Below are 14,375 nucleotides of genomic sequence, written 5' to 3' on the forward strand. Positions count from 1 at the left end.
GCCGGGGGTGACCGTGAAGGGTAGAACGGAGGGACACGGCGGACAGGCGGGGTGACACGAGCGGACGTAGGGGGGGCAGGCGGGGGCGACACACGGGCGGGACCCCGGGGGGCCGGGGGTGACCGCGGGGACAGCCTGGGGCGACCCGACGTGACCCGTGGCGCAGCCCCCGAGCGACCCCCGGGCACCGCGGGGCGGGGGTGACGTAGTGCGCTCCAGACCCCGCCGCCGTGACGCGCTCCCGCGGCATGGCCATATAAGGGAACGAGGCGCGCAGGCCCTGCCCCGCCCCGCGCGGAGCCGCCGCCAGACCCCGCCCCGCCCGCAGCCCGGCGGGGGGGAGGAAACCGGGCAGGGAGGGGCTGCGAGGAGTGGGGGTGGGGCGGTGTGTACCGGAACGGGGAGGGGAGCGGGTGGGAGACCCTTGGGGGCACGCCAGAAGGGGGCCTGCGCAAAGCGTGGGGCCTGGGACGATGCGGGGGGCCGGGGGCAGCGGGGAGGGTGGGGGCGACGCAGTGGGAGCAGGAGATGGGACACGGAGGGGATGCGGGGGGGGGGGCGGGTCCCCGCAGAGGTGCAGGAGCACCAGGAGGGGGTAGGTGCAGGAGAGGAAGCGGCAGGACCCTGGAGGGGCAGGGGGCCTGGGAGCCCTGGGGCAGGGGGTGGTGGGTGCCCTGGGGTGCCGGGCACCCGTCCCCCTGCCACACACGAGCCAGCGCTGCTCTCACGCCTCTTTATTCCACGCCAACATCCTTCTCCCTCGGCCCGGGGGGGCCCGGGGGTCCCTAGAGCAGCGTGGCCAGCTCCAAGCGTTCAGCACAGCACCTGGGGGGGCCCGGGCGCTGCCGCCGCTGCTGGGCCACCTCCCTGCGACGCCGGGACGCCGCCAGCTCCTGGCGCAAGGCCGTGCCGCGCTCTGGGGGGCCGCCCGCCGCTGCCAACGCCTCCGCCGACACCGAGCTCACCGGGGAGGAGCCGCCGCCGGGCTCTGCGGGGAGACAGGCAGCATCCAGCCCGGCCGCGTCACCCGCCCGCGCGTCCACCCCCAGGGATGTGGGTGCCAAAGGGCCCCGCCACCCCCTTTTTCCAATGGCCCCGCCCTGGGGAGGGCGGGGGTCAGCCCCGCAGGGCCGTGAGGGTCGGGGGGGTCCGGGGGTGCTGCACTCACTCTGCCGCTCCAGGTCGCGCAGGGCGATGGTGGAGACGGGCCGTGCCGGGTCCCCGCTGCGGTAGAGCTGCAGTGCCTCAAGGATGTCCGACTCCAGGGCGAACTCGGCATCCCACTCGTAGTTCTCGTCCACCGAGGTGTTCCTCCTGTGGGGACAGGTGTCAAGACAGGCACCCCCAGGGATGTGGGGACGCAGCGGGAAGCAGGCAGCGTGTGTGAGGGCAGGCAGGGATGATGTGGGGAGAGCTAGGGTGGGTCCCAGGGGCAGGGATGCTGGGAGCCCCATAGGGGGGTGTCCCAAAGGAGCAGTGGCTGGTGTGCCACGAGGGCTGGGAGGCAGTGGGGCGGCTCCATGCTGGGACACCCCGGCCAAGCCCCGTGGCACAGGCTGGGAGCGGCCCCAGCATGAGCCGGCTCGTCCCCGGCGTCCTGCCCACGGCTCACCTCTTTCCAGTGCCGCCGAGGGCCAGATCCGTTCTTGCCCTGCCCTCCTCCACCGCCGAGCCTCCACTGTGCCAGCTGCCCCCATCCCCGAGAGGGGTGCCCAGGCAGTTGCCCCCCAGGGACGGTGCCAGTGAGGGGGGCCGCAGGAAGGAGGCGCTGCCCCGGCCACTGCTCTGGCTGGTCAAACTGCCCCGTGGCAGCTTCTCCAGGGGGGCAGGATCCGGCGGCCGGCCCGGTGCCCAGCCGGGCTCTGCGGTGGCGGCTGAGGGCATGGCTTCAGTCCTGCCGCTGCCAGCGGGGAGGTGGTGAGCCAGCTGGGTGGGGGGCTGTGGGCCAGCCCCAGGGGTGGGGGAGCCAGCCCAGGTGACAGTGCCGGGCAGCGAGGCCTTGGCAGGACCCACCGGCAGTCTGGGGGGCTTGAGGAAAGTGGTGGCTGGGGGGGAGGTGGCGTTGGCACACGTGTCAATGCAGTCTGGGCACAGCGTCCGCCCTGCGTGCTGTAGGGAGCCCCCAGCCCCTGGCGGGGTGGGTGGTGGGCTGTCGGCAGGCTCCGTCTGGCTGCCAGCATGGCTGGGCTCAGCCGGCTCCTCTGGGGGCGGCCAGTCGCCGTCGACGCACATCTCCTTGAAGAAGGGCAGGCTCAGGTACTGAAGGATCCCGCTCTGGGCCAGGGGGCCGGCCAGCTGCTGACTGCACCCGAGGCTGGGGGAGGCTGGGGGGCCGAGGGGCGGCCTGGGGGAGCCCTCGAGGGGCAGCGAGTCCCACAGGGCGCTGGCAGTGCTCTGGCAGGGCCCGGTGCTGCCGGGGCTGTCACGCAGCTCCTCCATGGTGCTGTAAGGCAGAGTCGTGGCAGAGGCCACAGGGCTGACGTTGATGATGCACAATGCCGCAGCCTCATCCACAGGGCTGCTGCTGCCGTAGCCAAAGTAGCGGCCCCGGCGGTAGCTGGCAGCCCGGGCTCCCCAGCGGGCCTGCGCCACGGGCTGGGGGCGCAGCGAGACCCCCTTGTGCCAGACAGGCTCTTCCTCCTCCTCTGCGGGCAGCTGGAGGTAGGGCTCAGGCTGCGGCACCGGGGGGTCCCGCTGGGGGTATGGCTCCGGCTCAGCGTAGGGCAGCGCCTCGAAGCCAGTCTCCTGCAGCCGCGTGTTAGTCTCCACCACAAAGCGCCCATCGGGGCCGCGGCAGATCCGCTCCAGGGGCATGTGCTCCCCGACGTGGCTCTCGTACACAGTGTACCGGGAGCCGGTCCCAGCGATGCTGGGACCCAGGCTGGTGCCAGCCTTCTCACCCCACAGCAGCGTCCGGCGCAGGCTCCGGTAGGGAGATGGCTGCAGCTTCAGCTTCACGGTGCTGTCTGGGCTACCAGAGCCATGAGAATTGCTGTAAGAAGAAGGGAGCTGCTGCAGCACCCCTGTCCCAGCTCCAGGCTTGTCTGGCTGCCCCCTGGGCTGCGTGCCTGCATCTGGCAGCAGGTACTGTGACCCTGCATCACTGCTGCAGGCTTGACAGGCCTGCTCCTGCGCTTTCTGATCCTTTCTTCAGCCAAAACTCCCCAGAGGGAGCACCCAGAGGGAGCCCTACCCCACGGCATACCCTGACCCCAGCACCCCGCTCCTAACACCCCCTCTGCGGCCAGCCCTCGGCCAATGGCAGTGGGGGCGGGGGGTGGCTGCCCCCAGCCTGTCCCTCTGCCCCCAGCCAGCAGCGAGTGAATGACAGGGAGCACAGTGAGACAGGGAGGGAGCAGGATGGGGAGGGAGCATGGCATGGCATGACTTACTGTGGAGGTGGAAGCTTCTTGCTGGGGGAGAAGACGAGTGGTGGATCTGGAAGGTCATGAGAACACAAGGGGATCACATGGCAAGCAACTTAAAGTGACGATGAGGAGATGGCGGCACCCACTCAGCCCTACTACTGCCCCTGGTGAGGCCCCCAGCCACAGGCTGGCCTGTCCCCTCCCTGGGCACTGTGTCCTGCCGCCCTGCACACGGTGCTTTGAGCTCTCTGGGAGCCCTGGGATCCAGGTGCATGCACCCAGCCAGCCAGCTCCTACCTTGCCTTCGCTTCTGGATGCGGGTGGCACGCCGGCGGTTCATGATGCAGGCAGCCATGGTGCTGAAGATGACAGCCACGCTGAGGAAGCAGATCCCCCCAATGACCCCCGCCAGCACTGGCTGCGGCAGGAGCTCCGGCAGCTGGGTGCGAGATGGATACACCTCCATGCCTGGGCCAGACAGGAGACACCATCAGAGGCTCAGTTACCCGAAGAGCGTGCCAAGCACAGCAGGCACAGCCTCCCTCACGTCGCCAGCACCACAGGGATAAACAGCAAAGCCTCGGCTCTCTCGCCCCTTGGGGCTGGTCCGCCTTTGCGCAGACCCGTGCCCTCCGCCATGCCAGATGCCAGGAGCAGGGATGCTCTGTGCAGAGCTCTCCTGCTACCTGGTCAGTGAGACTGAAGTCACCCCAGATCCACATGTGGAGATGGGTGTTCCTGTGGCGTTAGCTTTGGGTGTCCTGCTCTGGGTGCTGTGTCCCCTGGTCTAGCAGCAGGGACACTTGGGGGTGGGAGCAGCATGAAGTGGTTTCTGTTTGGGAAGATCCTAGATCATGCTGGGCACTTTACACCTCTGGCTTCTGTCCCCAGGGCAGGAAGAGCAAGTGGGTGGCAGCCCAGGCCTTACCTGCTGTGGAGACGTTCACTGTATTGCTGGGATCGCTGATGTAGCTGCCAGCAAAGGCCACCAGTCGGAACTCGTAGAAGGCGTCCTGGGGGAGCAGAGGGCCATTAGCCTTGTTGGCACGGTGGCCAGCCAAACCCACATGGCTGCAGAGCCGAGTGGCTCTGTGGCATCGCCAGATGCTCCAGCTCCAGGTAGCAGCGATGCAGATCTGACCCCCTCCCTTGCTGCATCCCCCCAGAGCTACCCTGCAGCCAGGGAGCACGCGGTGAGATTCTCACCTTGATGAGTCCTGGCACCAGGACCTGGGTCTTCGTGCTGGGGATGGACCGGTCCAGCACCTCCCAGCCGCTTTTGTCCTGCCGCAGCTCCAGCGCGTAGCCGCTCAGCGCCACCGAGAACTGAGCCGGGGGCTCCCACTGCAGCAGGACCCCGCGCACAGTCTCGTTGGCAGTCAGAGCCTGCGGCGGGGACAGGAAGACGTGCATGGTCATGGCTGGCGGCTCTGGAGGCACTGTGGTCACTGGGAAGCCTGAGGAGAAAGGGGACACTGGTGTGGGAGCTGATGCGGAGGGCAGCAGGGCAGAAACAGGAGCCTCCCAGGTGCTTGAGGGCTCTGGGGGGACGGGTGATGCTTTGGGGAGTGCATGGGCCCCTTCTTACCCTTGGGCATGGAGGTGACAATCTGGCTGAAGGGACCACTGCCCAGCTTGTTCTGGGCCAGGACGCTGAACTGGTAGCTCATGTCTGGCTGCAGATTCTCCACCAAGAGGTGCTGAGCCCCTACTGGCACCGAGAGCGACACCCAGTCATGATGGGCCCGGGGTGGATGCTTCACCCTGAGGAGACGTGGGACCTGTAAGTCCAGAGCCAAGGCCCCTAGGTGGGACACCAGACCCTGCTCACATCAGGGACTCACAGTGGTGTGTACCAGACACTGAACCTCTGGAAATAACCTCCGTCAAACCCCGGCTCCCAGGAGATGTTGGCTGCCAGCAGGAGCGGGAGCACAGAGACATTGGTGACAGCGTGAGGACTGGTACCTGGCAGGCGAAGCAGAGAGAAGACCTATCAGACCGGGCAGATCAGCCAACAGCCGTGAAGGGGCCTTTCCACCCCTTCCATCCAGTACTGTCCACCCCAGGGCAGCCCAGCACCCATGGACAATGCCTGCCCACCAGGGACCGGCAACTCACCCAGCACGTGGACAGAGGTGGCAGTGCTGACGCTGGCCACCTGGTTGGTGGCCGTGCACTCCCAGACCCCGTGCTGCTCCTTGACAAGCGGGCGGAAGACGAGGCTGCTGTTCCCATCCACCTGGGCACCACTCTTCCCCACGCTGCCTACCTGCATGGCAAGGCACGGACATGCTGGGGGTGGGCGACCACCCAGCCCACCCAACCGCAGGGCTGGGACGCTTGCTCTGCAGTGGGCCCTGCAACACCAGGTCCTCGGGGAAAACAGGACTTGATGTGATCCACCACCCTGGGGCTGGTTTTTGCCCTGGTTTCTTAGAGGGCAACACAAGTGAAGTGCCCTGAGCCCCTTCTCCCACAGGAACCAGGAAAGATGCGATCCTGCAACATCCACAGGGACTGCCCTAGAGTGATGCCCCAGAGGCCAAAAGCAGCGTCCACCTCCCAGGAGGGCTCAGCTGGTCCCCCGGAGTGCTGGCTCCTACCTTCAGCCAGGTGACAGTTGGGGGGGGATCCCCACGGGCCACACAGGGGATCATGAGCTCCCGGCCCACCTCCTGGAAGTATTCCTCCTTGGGGCGCACGGTGAAGGCGGGGGGATCCTGGAAGGCAGGCACACACAGTGCGGGGCTGGGTGGCAGGCAGGACGGGGTGCAGACCCACGGCAGGGCAGGCCGACAGGCACGCGCTGCACCCAGGCTGCTTGGCACAGCAGGCTGGGAGCAGCTTGGGCTCGGGCAGTGTGCCCACCCGCCCAGTCTTACCTTCAGCAGGACACGCGTGGGCTGGGACTCGCCAGCGGTGCCATAGCTGTTGTACGGGGTACATGTGTACACTCCCAGCACATCGTCGTTCCCCGTTGCAATGACGATGGAGCCATCCGGTCTCACGGACCAGCCAGGGAGCTGGGAAATGGGGGCATGGGGTCAGGATGAGGGGCTCGGGGGGGGGCGGGAAGGCAGGGGAGGGCACAAGCGGCGGTACCTTGTCCAGCTCCAGCGGGTGCCCGTCCCTTGTCCAGCTGACGGAGAGCAGAGGGGGGTTGGCCCTGGTGGGGCAGTGGATCACACCCTGCATCCCCTTGGGCAGGTGGGTTTCTGGGAGCATGGTGGTCACCTGCGCTGGATCTGCGAGGACAAACAGGGTACCCGAGCCTGCGTGAGGGCAGCAGGGAGCTTGGGTCCCCGTGGCAGATGAAGGGGCACCCCCTTCCCACTATGGCCTGCAGGGACCCCCCCCGGGCTGGCCCAGCAGGGCCTTTCCATGAGCGGAGCCGGTGACAGCATGGCTTGGGCTTGCAGCACTCTTACACAGCACTGTGACAAAGGCTGAGGCAGAAGGTGGCTTCCACAGCCCGTTGCTGGGGATGCAGGTGTATTTGCCGGCATCATCCGGGGTTGTTTGCTGCAGCAAGAGACTCCCGTCCACCAGGATGCGGACCCGAGCCTGGAGGTGGCTGCAAGGGAAGGGGAGGGCAGTGGCGAGTGGTGTGGCTGGGACCGTCCCCAGCGCCCTGGGATGAGTGACCCCCCCCACCATGCACCCAGCCAGCCCATTGTGCTCGGATCCAGGTTTCGTGGAGCCACAGCAGCCTGCTGGCCCCAGCACCACAGGCGGGAGCTCGTGGCTGCCTCAGTGCCATCCCCGTCCCTGCTGTACCTGAGGTGGAAGACGTTGCTGCTGCCCTGGAACCAGGTGTAGGTGAGGTTTCCCGGGTACGCCTCGGCCTGGCATACCAGAAAGGCATCTTGGGAGACATTGACGGTGATGTTCTGGGGTGGCACCACGATGACGGGGGGCCCTGCAGTGTGGGGCAGAGGGGACGGTGAGGGATGGGGACAGAGGATGGCCCCAGCTGCTCCCAAAGCCCATCATACCTGCCCCAAAACCAACCCCGATGACGTGGTTCCCTATGTGCCCTGCGGCAGCACCCAGTGGGGTGGCCCACACGGCCAGGGCTGGGAGAGCACCCGCTCTTACCCTGCACGAGCACACGGGTGGTGTGGGTGATGGTGCCCTCCTTGCTGGAAGCATGGCAGGTGTAGGTGCCCGCGCTGGTGCGCTCCACTACAGCGATGCTCAGTGTCCCGTTCCGCACCTGCAATGGCACCGGGCGCGTGGCACGGCCACCAAGGGACAGGACACTCTCAGGAACGTGGTGCTGTGGGCAGGGCCCATGCAGGAGGTGGGTGCCACCACGGTGGGGACGGGTGCCCACTCCAGCCAAGCAGAGTCGCATTGCTCTGTACGCCTGGCTGCCCCATGAGACCCTGGCCAAGGTGGGGGACACATCACGGCGGGGTAACCGGTGGTTTGCCGTCCTCACCTGCACTGTGTCCCCACTCTGGACAGTCAGGTCGCTCCTCTTCCAGATGACAACAGGCTGGGGGTTGCCGACAGCTGTGCAGGTAAGGCTCAGCGTGTCCCGGTCCCGCACCTCCACGAATGCAGGAGGGGTCTCCAGGAAGGTGGGGGGTGCTGTAAAGACAAGTCCAGACCCTCACCCCTAGGTGTGGCTCAACTGGTCTTGGAAGACCGGTGGATCCAGTCCCAGCCGTGAGAGATCCTGGCTAGTGCTGGGCAGAGGAGCGACCAAGGGTGGCATCAAACGGTACCGTTGACGGTGAGGTGGATCCAGGTGCCGTTCTGGAAGTCGGCGTCAGTGCTGTGCCGGTCAAGGAAGAGCACGCGGCACTCGTACCAGCCTTGGTCCTCGGCACGCAGGAGGTCGATGCGCAGCGAGGCGCCTTCCTCAATCCGCACACGACCTGCACACCCAGAAGCAGCTGTCACAGCCAGTGCTGCTGGCTTAGGGGCAGCCGTGTCCCCGGGCCACCCGCTTCCCCAGGGTGCCCACCCATGCAGCACTTGCCCCTGCCACAGGCTCAGCAGCTTCCCTGGGGAACGGGGCCGACTGGCCCACTTGGCAGCAGCAGGGTCTTCCCGTGTGGCCAGGCCACGCTCGGGCTTCTTCTCCCTCCATCCAGCACTGCAGGGGGCTGGGAACGGCTTTGGGACAAAAGCCAGGGCAGCCGCGCTGCAGCGGAAGTTGGTCACACCGACATTTAGCACTACACGTTCTGCTACTGTCGGGGAAACAGGGGAGGACGTGGTAGTGGGCTCTGCCACCCGCCCCTGTGTAGGGTGGTCTCGGCAGGTACCCCCAGCAAGGCGTGTCCCTGCACCCTGAGTATTGCTCCCAGTAGCTGGGCAAGAGAGCTGGTCCCACCGCCCCCTCTGCCTCCCCCTCAACCTGCCAGCCTGCCTGCAAAATCCCTCCCCTCACCCTTCCCCCTTGCCTTTCAGGGACCGTTCCCCTGCAGCCTCAGCTGCCCTTTCCCCAGGGAGACCCCCCGGCCGTCTCACCCTTAGGAGCCCTCCTAAGCCCTGGGCACCCCCACACCATCCCCTCTCCCTGTGGCACAGGGGGGGTTGAGGCCAAACCCCTCGGCCACCTTGCAGGGACGAGCGCTACAGACCCCTCGAGGGGCATGGCAGTGGGGGGGCTCTCCTGGGCTGTGGGGCCCTCACGCTGAGCAGGCAGCGGCCCCACGCCCCATGCCCTCTTTGATGAGGAGAAGGATAAGGGCGCAAAGCGACAGCAAGCACAGCCCTTTAATCCCCTGGGCTATTATCAGAGCCATAATCGGCTCAGGCGTGCAGCAGGCAACTGGCTCAGCCCCGGCCAGGGTACACAGCCAGCAGCATCCACTGCCCTGGCACCCATGGGGCTACGCGCCCCCGACCCCACTGCAGACACCCACGGCCCGGAGAGCTGCTCTGGGCTGGGGACGAGGGTTTAGCCCCAGGCATGCCATTGCCCAGGGTGGCCTCGCTCCCAGCATGCTGCAGCGGGGCCACAGCCACAGCGGTGGCAGCACTGCACGCAGCTCTCGGCCCTGGCGTGGCCCATGATGCTCCTGTCAACATCCCAGAGCTCTCCGGGACCAGCATCTTCCTGAAGTGTTTCCAACAAAGCAAGTTTTGCTAAACCTCCCCCCTCCATCAGCTCGGTGTCACAGGTGGGTCCCCATGTGCTGCCCAAGCCACCGGAGCCCAGGCCAGGCACCGTGCTGGTGCTACCAGCAGTGGGAGGCTGCATCCTGCCAGACCAGCCTGGCGAGGAGGAGGAAGAGGAGCAGTGGGACCCAGGCAGGCTGGTTTGGGCACAGAGGCTAGGCAGTTGAGGGACAGGATGGCATGCCAAGTGCTGGGGCCATGCAGCCCTGTGTGAACCCAGCACACAAACACACGCAAACCCTTCCCAACAGCACTCGGAGCTTCTTCCGGCCACTGCAGCCATCCACCACATCTCCCACCCCTCCTCATGGCCAGCTCTACCACAGACCCAACGGCATCTCCTGCAGCAGGAGACATATCCAGGTGCCACTGGCAGCATTCCTCACTGGGAGCACAAAGCGACGGCCCAGGCAAACCTCGAACACGAGGGGAGTGGCAGGAGCAGCGAGAGGGATGGGAGCCACCCACGGGCAAAACACCTGTGGGACAACGGGTCCTCTCACCCCTCACCCCAGAGCCAGCTCCCACATTAAGCCCTGGGAAGCAGGGCAGCTCCAGGAAACCCCATCCCTGCCTGCAGCTGCCAGCTCACAGCCCCAGGAGCAGGGCAGGAGCAGCAGGCTCCAAAACAAAGATCCCTTTGGAAGGGATCAGAGTGCTCCGTGGGGACATCCCCCAGCCTCCCCCTAATCCCCCGTGCTGGCCCCAGCCCCCTCCTCCTCTTCCACCAGCCAGCCGATAACAAAACCGCCACTGCCCTCCAGACCAGCATCCCCCAGTGCCTGGCAACCGCCATTCAGAGGGACACAAAGGGGGCTGCAGCCCCAGCCGCTGCGTTTGCCACCGGGGATGGTGTGCCTGAGCAGGCAGTCAAGCCAGGGACCACCGGCCCCGCTCCAGGCCAGCCGACAGCAGGGGACAGTGGCCCATGACACCATGGGGGATGGTGGCACCTGGGGGAGAGCCAACCCCATTCCCCCAAGCAACCCAAGGGCTCTTACGGAGGTGGCTGCAGCCCACCCCATCCCCAGGACGCCCCAAACTGCCCCATGAGGGATATGGGTGACAGCAGGGGCTCCCCAGCCCCTCTGGGTGACACCTGATCTGCTCTGCCTGGGAAGGGCAGGAAGGAGGGGCTGCCCTCGCCCTTACCCTGTGCCCCTGCCCTTCCCTCCATGCCTTCCCAGTCCCCCAGAGGACTGAAAACAAGCCACCCCGCTGCCATGGTGACAGCCGACAGCCCCCCTGCCCACCCACCTCGTCCTCATTACTGCCACCAGACCCCTTCCCCCAGCACATAACCCCAGCACGGATCCACCCCCCCCCAGTGCTGATCCCAGAGCAGGCCGACCTGCTCCCACAGCCCCCCAGGGCCACGCTGGCAGCAGGGACAAGGGGGAGGGCTGAGGGCAGCGCAGGCAGGAGCAGGCAGGGTGCTGCCGGGCCCCTTCTGGGTAACCCGAGCTCCTGCAGCTGAGGGGCCCTGCAATGCCGGGGCTCAGGTAACAGGAGCCCGGCCCGGGCCTCCAGGGAAAGCAGGTGCCTTGTCATCGCTGGAGGGTTTGTTGTCACCACAGGTCCCACGGAGCCAGCTCAGGGCTGGCTGCAGAGCAAAGATGTCCCTGTGCACGGGCCGGCAGCGGAGAGAGGCCGAGGCGTGCCCCGAAATCGGTCTTCTGTGCAGCTCGGGAAGAGACAGCACTGCTCTGCCCGCGGCCAGGCAGGAGAGGGGTTGGCTCAAACCTCAGCCTGCCGTGCATTTTTTAGGCAAGGGCCGGTTTCGGCGGCAGGGGCAAGCTCCTGACCTAGGCACAGTCTGGCACTCCAGCCCTCCCCATCCCATCCTGTGGAAGGGTTTTCGGTGTGCCCCTGCCACAGGCTGTCGGGGCCAGGCTCAGCCCAAAACACCGGCCAGCTGCCAGCCGTTCCCCTTCTCCCCAGCCATCCCCATCCTCGAGGGACGCTTCTGTTGTCTTCACCTCCACGCTCACAGGGATCCCTCAAGGTCTGCCACCACTTCACTTTAAATATCCCGTCAAGAGGAGAATATCCCCCTCCCACGCTGCAGCCCTTCCCTAGCACAGCTTTGCTCCAAATCCCAGCCAGCCCAGCACCGCCAATTAGCATCTTCACCAAAATCCCCTCCTCAGGCTCAACCTTCAAGCGACCAGCATGGGCTGAGGCAGCAGCGTGGCAGTGCCTGGGCACCCAAGGCCTCTGGCACGGGGCACCCTGGTGTCACCAGCCCCGGTCCGGCACAGCAGGCAGGATGGGAGAGCCAGGGCAGCGCAGCAGGCATTGCCACAATGCTGCAGCCCAGGCACAGGCAAGTGGGCATTCAGCTGTCCCCGTTCTCAAGTGGGTAGTGCTGGAGGAGGCCCCAGCAGCCAGAGGCGAAGGTGATGAGAGCAACGGCTGGCATGCTGGGAGCCTCCTGCCTGGAGAGCTTCTCCCACCCTCCATCCCGGCGGGGATCCCTCCCGCTGCTGAGCTGGGCCAAGGGCTGCGTCTGCTGGGTGTCCACAGGCCTTCTGCCTCCTGGTCCGGCCATCCCTGGAGCTGCTGCGCAAGGAGGGGACTCTGCCCTGCCCACAGGGACCTCCCCAGCCCCACAACGTCCCCTTTTGCCACTCGGGGCCAGAGGGAGAGCCCTGCGCTTCCCCACTGCCCCAGGAGCGTGATTAATGCGGTCTGACAGCAGCAGCCCTCAGCTGGGGCCCAGCTAAGGAGAGCGGGGATGCAAGACACCGGAGCCAGCCCGGCCCGCCTCGCGTGCTGCCCCAGGCCAGTCCCAGCCCAGGGGCTGGGGCCAGGAGAGCCCCCCAGGACTCCACAACCGCCCATCGCTGTGGCACCCCGGCCACAGGACTTACCGATGTACTCCGGGTCCACTCGTGGCGAATAGAGCCCGAACTTGATGAAGATGGGGAGGACGAAGCCGAAGCGGACCCACTCGATCACGTAGAGAGGGGGACGGGCCTCCTGGGCGTCCAAGAGGTCGCAGCCCAGCACCGTGCTCTCCCCGACACGCCCCACCACGACCTGGGACTCGCTCTGGCCGCTGCCTGCCGGGACCAAGGCGGGAGGGGTGAGCCCCGCCGGCGGGACGGGAGGCCGTCCTCCCCCCGAGCCCCCCCGCCCGCCGACCCCCTCCCAGCCGGCAGCACCGGCCGCCCCCGGCCCCGCGGCGTCGGGAGCGGCGCCACGCGCGCTGTCCCCGCCGCCGCCCGCGTTCCGGGGGCCCGGCACCGGCCAGACCGGCCCCGCCGGCAGTGCGGCCGCTCCCGCCCCGGCCTCGAGCTCCCGCCCCGCCTCGGCCCTTCCGCCGCGGGCAGGACGGCGGCCCCTTACCCTCAGCGCCGGCGAGCAGGCTGAGGACGGCGGCGCGCAGCCACCACCGCATAGCCCAGGTCCCCACTCAGGCGGCTCCCGCGGCGGCCCCGGCGGGACGGGGCGGGGAGGGCGGGCGGCGAGAGACCGAGCGGCGGCGAGAGACCGAGCGGCGGCGAGAGACCGAGCGGCGGCGGGCGGCCGGGGGTCAGCAGTTGGCCACCGGGGACCGACGCCTCAGGGCCCGCGGACCGGCGGGCTCCGCCGAGCTGCCCACGGCGCACCGGCCCCGGGCGGGGGGCGCTGGCGGCTCCGCGTCCCGCCGCTCCTCATGCCTGTCGCCGGGCGGCCGCAAACAAGCCCGCGGCGCCGGGAGGGGCCGCCCCGGGCCACGCCCGTCGCCCCGCCCCGCCCCGCCCGTTGCCAGGGGGACAGCCAATCGCGAGCCCGTCGCCGGGCGCCCCCGAGGCGGCCAATGGCGGAGCGGCGCAGCGGGAGCCGCGAGGGCTGCTGGGAGTTGTAGTTCCGGCGGGAGGGGAGGGGCACGGGTGGGCAGGGGGCGGGCAGCAGGGTGGGACGCTGCTGCGGGGTACGGGTGTGATACACCCGTGGGACACGGGCACGGGGCGTGTGCGTGACACAGGCGTGTGTGACACAGGTGTGCCTGCACGCTGCCAGGCTGGGAGCATCGGCAATGTACGGTGCCTACGCGGGGCTGCTGCAGGCTGAGCCCTGCTGTGCCAAGCTGTGCCGTGCTATGCCAAGCCGTGCCATGCCGAACCCTTCCCTGCCATACCACACCATATCATACCATGCCAAGACATGCTGTGCTGAGCCATGCCATGCCATGCTGCACCATGCTATGCCGAGCTGTGCCATACCACACTGTGCCCAGCCCCGCAGCCGGGAGGCAGCGCACGTGCCAGCATGGGGCACCCCCATGACCGCCGTCATGCCAGGGCTCCCCACCTGCCCGTCCCCACCTCGGCCGTCACCTCTCTAATCCCATCCTAAATGTATCCCCGGTGCGGGGACGGCCACCGGTGCGGTTTCACCATCCCGCCAGGCTGAGCTGGAGCTGGGCTGCCCGCCAGGCAGGGGGCTCTGGAAGGCCTCCTGGGACAGGGGCTGGCCAGGGAGGGGACATCCCCTGCGTCCCGTCGCCACAATGGAGCCTGGCATCCAGGGCTGAGCGTGGCCATGACGGACCGCATGCGCCGTGCCAGGCCCTGCTCTGTGGCACAACCGAGTCCCAGGAGCGGCACCGAGCACTGGGTCAGGGATGCTGGGGCAAAGCCCCCTGTCCTGGCCCCCCTCCCCTGGGGCAGGGGGGTCTGTGGTCCCCTCGTCGGCCCGGCCTGGCCCAGCCCCCTGAGCCTGGGGGACTATTAAGGACAGAGCTAAAGCAAGAGGAGTTAAAGTAAATAATTCTGCGGTTAAGCTGCTTTCCTGCATCTCACGGGCCCATGTGAGTCCTGCGGCTCCTGCGGGCTTAGGCACTGCAGCTGGACAGCGCTGCCCCGTCCCCATCGTCCC

At 67.6% G+C, this 14,375-nt stretch overlaps 1 protein-coding gene across 2 annotated transcripts; it reads right to left on the minus strand.

Annotated features, from left to right (window-relative positions):
• Positions 1-719: 719 nt before the first annotated feature.
• On the minus strand, positions 720-13,220 carry IGSF9 (immunoglobulin superfamily member 9). 2 transcript variants are annotated; one of them, XM_072846792.1, is made up of 20 exons: positions 12,861-13,220; positions 12,383-12,574; positions 8,105-8,257; positions 7,816-7,967; positions 7,470-7,587; positions 7,149-7,290; positions 6,800-6,945; positions 6,474-6,616; positions 6,254-6,394; positions 5,975-6,091; positions 5,490-5,640; positions 5,213-5,336; positions 4,957-5,132; positions 4,575-4,825; positions 4,297-4,381; positions 3,666-3,836; positions 3,393-3,438; positions 1,613-2,992; positions 1,169-1,314; positions 720-988 (listed from the first exon to the last, which is right to left on the minus strand). In XM_072846792.1, exons 1-20 carry the CDS (start codon positions 12,910-12,912, stop codon positions 786-788), a joined length of 4,089 nt encoding a protein of 1,362 aa, XP_072702893.1. In that variant the 5' UTR covers positions 12,913-13,220; the 3' UTR covers positions 720-785. The 2 variants fall into 2 exon arrangements, with proteins under 2 accessions (XP_072702893.1, XP_072702894.1); XM_072846793.1 differs by lacking the exons at positions 6,800-6,945; positions 8,105-8,257; positions 12,383-12,574; positions 12,861-13,220 and having other exon boundaries at positions 7,816-7,955.
• Positions 13,221-14,375: the final 1,155 nt, after the last annotated feature.

This window comes from Ciconia boyciana, chromosome 26 (genome assembly GCF_034638445.1).
Source record: "Ciconia boyciana chromosome 26, ASM3463844v1, whole genome shotgun sequence".
Taxonomy (NCBI): Eukaryota; Metazoa; Chordata; class Aves; order Ciconiiformes; family Ciconiidae; genus Ciconia; species Ciconia boyciana.

Bases quoted from the DNA above. Each gene is read 5' to 3' on its own strand.
- IGSF9 (XM_072846792.1), bottom strand. From the start codon at position 12,912: ATGCGGTGGTGGCTGCGCGCCGCCGTCCTCAGCCTGCTCGCCGGCGCT. The intron at 12,575-12,860 runs GTAAGGGGCCGC...TGGTCCCGGCAG, and splicing joins CCTGCTCGCCGGCGCTGAGG to GCAGCGGCCAGAGCGAGTCC. The intron at 5,641-5,974 runs GTAGGAGCCAGC...CTTGCCATGCAG, and splicing joins CAACTGTCACCTGGCTGAAG to GTAGGCAGCGTGGGGAAGAG.